This window comes from Nansenia antarctica (genome assembly GCF_963989245.1).
Source record: "Nansenia antarctica genome assembly, chromosome: 19".
NCBI lineage: Eukaryota > Metazoa > Chordata > Actinopteri > Argentiniformes > Microstomatidae > Nansenia > Nansenia antarctica.
In genome coordinates, this window is record NC_137692.1 from 23,823,994 (window position 1) to 23,831,493 (window position 7,500).

General features: G+C 49.4%; 1 protein-coding gene across 2 annotated transcripts in view; it reads left to right on the plus strand.

Moving 5' to 3' along the window:
• Window positions 1-7,500, plus strand: part of LOC308174175 (unconventional myosin-Ic-like) — a 57,269-nt gene that overhangs the window by 31,865 nt on the left and 17,904 nt on the right. For both annotated transcript variants that reach the window (XM_080549248.1, XM_080549247.1), the window contains exons 4-8: window positions 1,308-1,506; window positions 2,412-2,492; window positions 3,620-3,799; window positions 5,038-5,136; window positions 7,254-7,367. In XM_080549248.1, coding sequence (XP_080405374.1) covers window positions 1,308-1,506; window positions 2,412-2,492; window positions 3,620-3,799; window positions 5,038-5,136; window positions 7,254-7,367 — 673 coding nt within the window. The remainder of the gene's footprint in view (window positions 1-1,307; window positions 1,507-2,411; window positions 2,493-3,619; window positions 3,800-5,037; window positions 5,137-7,253; window positions 7,368-7,500) is intronic.

Genomic DNA, 7,500 nt, shown 5'->3' on the forward strand with positions numbered 1-7,500 from the left:
TCTCAGGTTCTCTGTTCCACACCACAGCCATGTAGCATAACAGCCTGAAATAACAATAACACTCTCTCTGATATGAGCCTGAGTGATGATACAGTCATAACACTGCTCTGATTCGGAATCATAAATCATGATTCAGAAATCTCACTGATGAGGTCATAAGATCTCTCCTTAATACCATATAAGGCATCGATGAAGTAAACAGCTCATTAAACCAGTTCCTTGACGAACACAGATACTGCGTGTCTGCACAAGAACCTCTCACCATTGTTCTGTACATTATAACTGTGCATCATAACTGTACATATCATATTGATACTCATCATCATGTATATTCACCCTTTATATTCATTCATTTATACAGTTAGTTCCGACCAAGTAATTTGATTGGACAAGAGGCATTCCATGAGTGCTGATATACAGTATAACAGCACTGGGACTTTTAACTGTATGTGTCACTCCCAAATGACCGTTACTACAAAGTAGCTAGCCTGCAGATGTTTGTGGTCAGGTTACTAGGCAACAGTCCAGTTGCGGAACAATTTTTTGTTGACGGAGCCAAAATAAATGATTAGCCTAAATAAACAAACAAATCATAATCTGTTGTCACTTATTACTGTTAACTAATAAATTGCGCTGTAGAACTGTTGTATAAAAGCAATATCACACTCGAGGTCGTGCTGTTATACTGAATATCAGCACGGCTGTGATTGTCTTCCTACTCAGCCTGCGGCCTCGTACCTACGACCCAACGGCCGTGCTGATATTCAGTATAACACACTCCCTCTCGTGTGATATTGCTTAATTATATTCATTAATTTATACTGTAATTGCAAGAAGGACAGGAACCTCAGGTCCCGTACCAGCAGGCTCCAGAACAGCTTCTTTCACAAAGCTGTCACTGATGAACAGAGCAATACCCCCCCACACACACACTCTGTTGAATAACCCCCCATGGGGGACAACATACGGTCCACTGGCTCTCAGTCATCTAATGTAAAGGCAGAGTAAAGAACGCAGCGCTTTCGTAATTTCCTACACAGTAAACGCGGTCAGTCTCTCTCTAGCTAGCTACTCTTCTCTCCATCTCTCTAGACATTCTTTTTCATTCAGGTGTCTCCTTCTCTCTACACCTCCTTTCTCCATCTATCTCTCTACGCCACTCGTTCTCATCCACCCAGGTCTCTCCATCTCTACACCTCCTTTCTCCATCTATCTCTAGCCACTCACTCTTCTCATCCACCCTGGTCTCTCCATCTCTCTAGCTAGCTAGCTAGCGACTCTTCTCACTCCGGGTCCTCTCTCCTCAGCTACGCGGTGGGGGACAACTCCTACCGCTCCATGCGTACGGAGCGTAAGGACCAGTGTATCCTGATCTCCGGGGAGAGCGGCGCCGGGAAGACGGAGGCGTCCAAGAAGATCCTCCAGTACTACGCCGTCACGTGTCCCGCCAGCGAGCAGGTCCAGACGGTCAAGGACCGCCTGCTGCAGTCCAACCCTGTCCTGGAGGTGAGAGGGATGGGGGGGGAGGGAGGGAGGGAGGGAGGGAGGCAGGGGAAGAGGGAGGGGAGAGGGAGGGAGGGAGGGGAAGAGGGAGGGAGGGAGTAGAAGAGGGAGGGAGGGAGGGAGGGAGGAGAAGAGGGAGGGAGGGAGGGGAAGAGGGAGGGAGGGAGGGGGGAAGAGGGAGGGAGGAAGAGGGAGGGAGGGGAAGAGGGAGGGAGGGGAAGAGGGAGTGAGGGAGGGGAAGAGGGAGGGAGGGGAAGAGGGAGGGATGGAGGGAGGGGAAGAGGGAGGGAGGGAGGGGGCCCGGAATCACTTTGTTATTGAGTCACTAGCTGCCAAAGGATTCTGGAACAATTACCACCTAGTGGTGACAAGTGCCAAGTGATTTATGTGGTATTTAGTTAGCAACAATACTTTGACTGGCTACAAAATGTAGCATCGATGCGTTATTTTGGTGAATAAAGTCGCCTGTGGCGCTGTAGGATGTTAATAGTCGTGTTAGAGGTCTGTTCGTTTTAGAGATGCATGTCTGGGCTGTTGTTATTGTTGGTGGGCTGGGCTAGGCTGTGTGTGTGTGTGTGTGTGTGTGTGTGTGTGTGTTGTGGTTTGACTGTAGTGTGTCCAGATGGGCTCCAGATGTGTGTAGCAGCAGAGCCTGGCCCTCAGACAACAGCCCAGCACGTCAGCTGACTCTGCTCTAACACCTCTCTCTCTCCTTCCTCTCTCTCTCTCTCTCTCTCTCTTTACTCTTTTCTTCCCTTCTCTCCTCTTCTGTCTACCTAACTTCCTCCCTTCCTCTCTCCCTCTCCCCCCCCCTCTCTCTCTATCTGTAAACATTTCCCCCCCCCTCTCTCTTCCCCTCTCTCTTTCCCGCCCTCTCCTCCTCTCCTCCCATGTTCCCTCTCTCCTAGGCTTTTGGGAACGCCAAGACGTTACGTAACGACAACAGCAGCCGCTTCGGCAAGTACATGGACATCCAGTTTGACTTCAAGGTGAGTGTTGCTGTGTGTGATCCTCTGGAGAGTTTGGCAGGTCTCCTCCTGAGACATCTTCTGCCCCTCAGCACTGCGTCTCCTAAAGACACCCGCGGGTGATCGACAGGCGCGTACGCTTTGATAATATCTTCACTCACGATCATCTAGTCTGGTCTCGCGCCTGCGCCGTCTGTTGTTCTTCCTGTTGTTCTTCCTGCACCCAGGTAAAAATATCTGGGATCCAGCAGCGTCGTTGTGCTCGCGCCAACAAACGCCGTGAATGTTTGACTTGCTCCGGGCAAGTAAAACAGCGTTACTGTCGAACCCTGCCGGTCCGAGCCTAATCCAGTTGACCTGGACACACCTTCCTCTGTTCATCTGGCAGGACTTAACTCTATTCAACTCAGTTAAATTATTAAATACAATTTAATTTCAATTACATTTCTGCTGGGCTTAAAGAGGGAATCCAGAACAGACAGGAGTGCGTGTCGTGCCAGAGGGATTAGAGGGTTCATGAATACCCACAATACTCCACTTCCCCATAAAGGCCTGTCGTATCGTCACATCACAGTGTCTGACGTGGTGTCATGTCATATTGTTTTGTATCATATTGTATCGTATCGTGTCATATTCTTTCATCTCATATTCTGTCATATTATATCAAATCGTAACATATCATATTGTAACATAGAATATTGTATCATGTTGTATCATATTGTGACATGGAATATTGTATCGTATGCCATCATATTGTAGTTGTGGTGTCATGTTGTATTGGTAAACTCTGCTGTGTTCATTCGCCTATTCCCTTGTTCCTTTCCGTGGGGGGTGGTTATGTGTGTGTGTGTGTGTGTGTGTGTGTGTGTGTGTGTGTGTGTGTGTGTGAGTGACTGTGTGTGTGAGTGACTGTGTGTGTGTGTGTGTGTGTGTGTGTGTGTGTGTGTGTGTGTGTGTGTGTGTGGGGGGGGGTTATATACCTGCATGTATCTGACCTGTGTATGTCTCAGTACCCCAGCCTCACATCCTCCTCCTCCTCCTTCTCCTCCTCCTCCCCCTCCCCCTCCCCCTCCTCCTACCCCCTCTCCCCCTCCTCCTCCCCCTCCTCCTCCCCCATCTCCCCCTCCTCCTTCTTTGCCCGACGGCAGGGCGCCCCGGTCGGGGGTCACATCCTGAACTACCTGCTGGAGAAGTCCCGGGTGGTCCACCAGAACCACGGGGAGAGGAACTTCCACATCTTCTACCAGCTGATCGAGGGCGGAGAGGAGGACCTTCTCCGGAGGCTGGGCCTGGAGAGGAACCCCCAACAGTACCAGTACCTGGTCAAGGTGAGATCTGTCACATGATCTGTCTCTGTGTGACTCTACCTCTGTCTGTCTACCTCTGTCTGTCTGTCTACCTCTGTCTGTCTGTCTACCTCTGTCTGTCTGTCTACCTCTGTCTGTCTACCTCTGTCTGTCTACCTCTGTCTGTCTGTCTACCTCTGTCTGTCTGTCTACCTCTGTCTGTCTGTCTACCTCTGTCTGTCTGTCTACCTCTGTCTGTCACTCTACCTCTGTCTGTCTACCTCTCTCCAACTCTGTCCCTCTCTCTCTACCTCTGCCTCTCCCTCTCTCTCTCTCTCTCTCTCCCTCTCCCTCTCTCTCTCTCCCTCTCTCTCTACCTCTGTCTCTCCCTCTCTCTCTCCCTCTCTCTCTACCTCTGTCTCTCCCTCCCTCTCTCTCTCTCCCTCTGTCTCTCCCTCTCTCTCTACCTCTCTCTCCCTCTCTCTCTCTAACTCTGTCTCTCCCTTTCTCTCTTGCGTGTTTAGATTAGATTAGATGAGATTAGATTAGATTAGATTAGATTCAACTTTATTGTCATTGCACATTGAGTTGCACTGTGACGACGAAATGTAGTTTGGCATCTAACCAGAGTGTATTAGAGAGTATCAGAGAGTATTACAGTATTAGCTTTATGGTTACAGGTCTCTGTCTCTCCCTCTCCCTCCTTCCCTCCCTCCCTCCCTCCGGCCCTCTCCCCTCCCTCCCTCCCTCCCTCCCTCTCCCTCCCTCCCTCCCTCCCTCCGGCCCTCCCCCCTCCCTCTCTGCCTGCCTGGTGTGCATGGTCTTACCTGTGTGTGTGTGTGCAACTGTGTGTCGGGGCCCAGGGGGGGGTCTAGTTAATAGGCCCCTAGTCTGTGTGTGTGTGTGTGTGTGTGTGTGTGTGTGCGTGTGCATGTTCAGCTGCTGCTGCTGTGTGTGTGTGCGTGTGCATGTACAGCTGCTGTTGCTGTGCTCAGGCCTCAGGGGAGGGAGCTCCTCTGGCACTGGAGGTGTGTGTGTGTGTGTGTGTGTATGTGCGTGTGTGTGTGTGTGTGTGTGTGCGTGTGTGTGTGTGTGTGTGTGTGTGTGTGTGTGTGTGTGTCTGTGCTGATGTAAGTGTGTTGATAATATCAACACACATATATCAACCAACCAATGTCAACTTGATATTGAGTGTTTACTGTGTCTAGAATCCGTTCTTGATGAAGTTGTGTAACAGTGTTTTGTTTGTGCGTGTGTGTGTGTGTGTGTGTGTGTCTCAGGGGAACTGTCCCAAGGTGAGCTCCATCAACGACCGCAGTGATTGGAAGGTCGTGAGGAAAGCCTTGTCTGTGATTGGCTTCAACGAGGACGACGTGGAGGTAAGGACTAAGGCTCGTTGTGACTGTTCACACACACACACACACACACACACACACACACACACACACACACACACCCTGTTCGAACATTCCAGAGCAGTCAGGTGCAAATATTCTACATAACAGAACAGATGTGTCATGTAGGGTGAGTAAGTGAGTCATGTCAGATCTATCCATTTCTATCTGCAACCGTCACACAGAGGTTGGACGACACGTGAATGAATGAATGAATGAATGAATCGTTTAATGAATTGTTTAATGAATCGTTTAATGACCACACGACCTAGGTCGGTGGAATTTGTTTTCGGTACAGGTGGAAAAGCTCAATACAGCAGTGTCAAAAAACATACACACATTGCACATAACTATCACATGGACATGAACACATATAACCACAAGACAAGAACATAGTCAATATTTACAACTTATAAAGTGCAGTACATCTGGCAGGGTTAGTGCAGTGAGTCAGGTGTTGAGAGTCCTTATAGCAGAGGGGAAAAAACTGTTTTTGAAACGGGATGTTTGGTCGATCCAGGTCCAGACCACCACCCCACCCCACCCCTCACACACTGCACGTCTAAAAACCACCACCTGGGGGGTATTCCATCAACGTCGCTAAAGGACAATCCAGGCTTATTTGGATAAATCCCCGCAATAAATAATTGAAATAATCCAGCTTTATTTTTTTAAAAATCGCAAGACTTAGCAAAAAAATAAGCTGCTTTTTCCTTTAGCGTTTAATGTTGATGGAATAAACGCCCCCGGACATAACTGACTCATAACACACATACATAAATAAACAGGAGCTCTCATACGGTGTGGCTGGTTACCTCACCTCATGACAACATGACTGAGGTTGAGACACCACACCTGTCTGCCTGCGGTCACCATGGTTACCACTTCTGGTCACGCCACGTCTGTCACCTGGTTGTGTTTCCCTATGTGCCTGTGTGCACGAGTCTGTGTGTGCGAGTGTGCGCTGATTTGTGCTCTGCTTGGAGTCGTGTGTGTGTGTGTGTGTGTGTGTGTGTGTGTGTGTAAGAACTGATTTGTGCTGGGAGTGTGGGTGTGAGTTTATGTGAGAACTGATTTGTGCTCTGCTTGGAGTCGTGTGTGTGTGTGTGTGTGTGCGTGCATGCTCTGCGTAGAGTCATGTGTGAGTGTGTGTGTGTGTGTGTGTGTGTGTGTGTGTGTGTGTGCGTGCTCTGCGTAGAGTCATGTGTGAGTGTGAGTGTGAGTGTGAGTGTGAGTGTGCGTGTGTGTGTGTGTGTGTGTGTGTGTGTGTGTGTGTGTGTGTGTGTGTGTGTGCGTGCTCTGCGTAGAGTCATGTGTGAGTGTGTGTGAAGATTGATCTATGCCCTGCATGGCTGGCATTTTTATGACTGGGCTCAGATCCAGACCTCAGGGTAGATTCTACTACGGTACTTATAGAGGCGCATAGAGACAAGCAGCTGTGTATCTATACTATAGATAGTATACCGGTCATCTCTGTGTGCTTCTTGTCTGTATGTGCTTCTATAATACTGTGTGTGTGCGTGACTGTGTGAGTTATTGTGTGCGTTACTGTGTGTGTGACTGTGTGCGTTACTGTGTGTGTGACTGTGTGCGTTACTGTGTGCGTAACTGTGTCGATGGCTTGTGTAGAACTGTGCACCCCTCTAGCGAACAGTGTTTTTTATAACCTCCTTCAAACCAAGATATCTTTATTAGACATCTCTAATCTAATACATGTCGCTATGAAGATAGCGTTGTACTTTTGCACTGTGCAATAAAATGCCTGTAATCTTATCTTGTCTAATATGGAATCTCCTGTCTCTCTCTCTCTCTCTCTCTCTCTCTCTCTCTCTCTCTCTCTCTCTATCTCTCTATCTTACCCTTTTGTATCTCACTCCACCTGACCCCCCCCCACCCCCTTTCTCTCCCTCCCCCCTCTCACACTCTCTCCCTCCCTCCTGCCCTCTCACTTTCCCTCCCTCTCTCTCCCTCCCTCCTGCCCTCTCCTTCTCCCTCTCTCCCTCCCTCCCTCCTGCCCTCTCCTTCTCCCTCTCTCCCTCCCTCCCTCCTGCCCTCTCACTCTCCCTCTCTCCCTTCCACCCTCTCTCTCTCTCTCTCTGCAGGAGCTGTTAAACATTATTGCCAGTGTGCTACACTTGGGGAATGTTCAATATGGGGGCGAGGAGAGTGGCAATGCCTACATCACCACCGACACACAGATCAAATATCTGGCCAGGGTGAGATACAGAAACGGGGGCGGTTGAAATCAGAGGACAGGCTTCTGATAACATTCCTCATCCCACCCCATGCGTTACAATGAACCCCGTCCTCCCATTTCTACCTCCACCAACCTCCACTCATGTATACCGA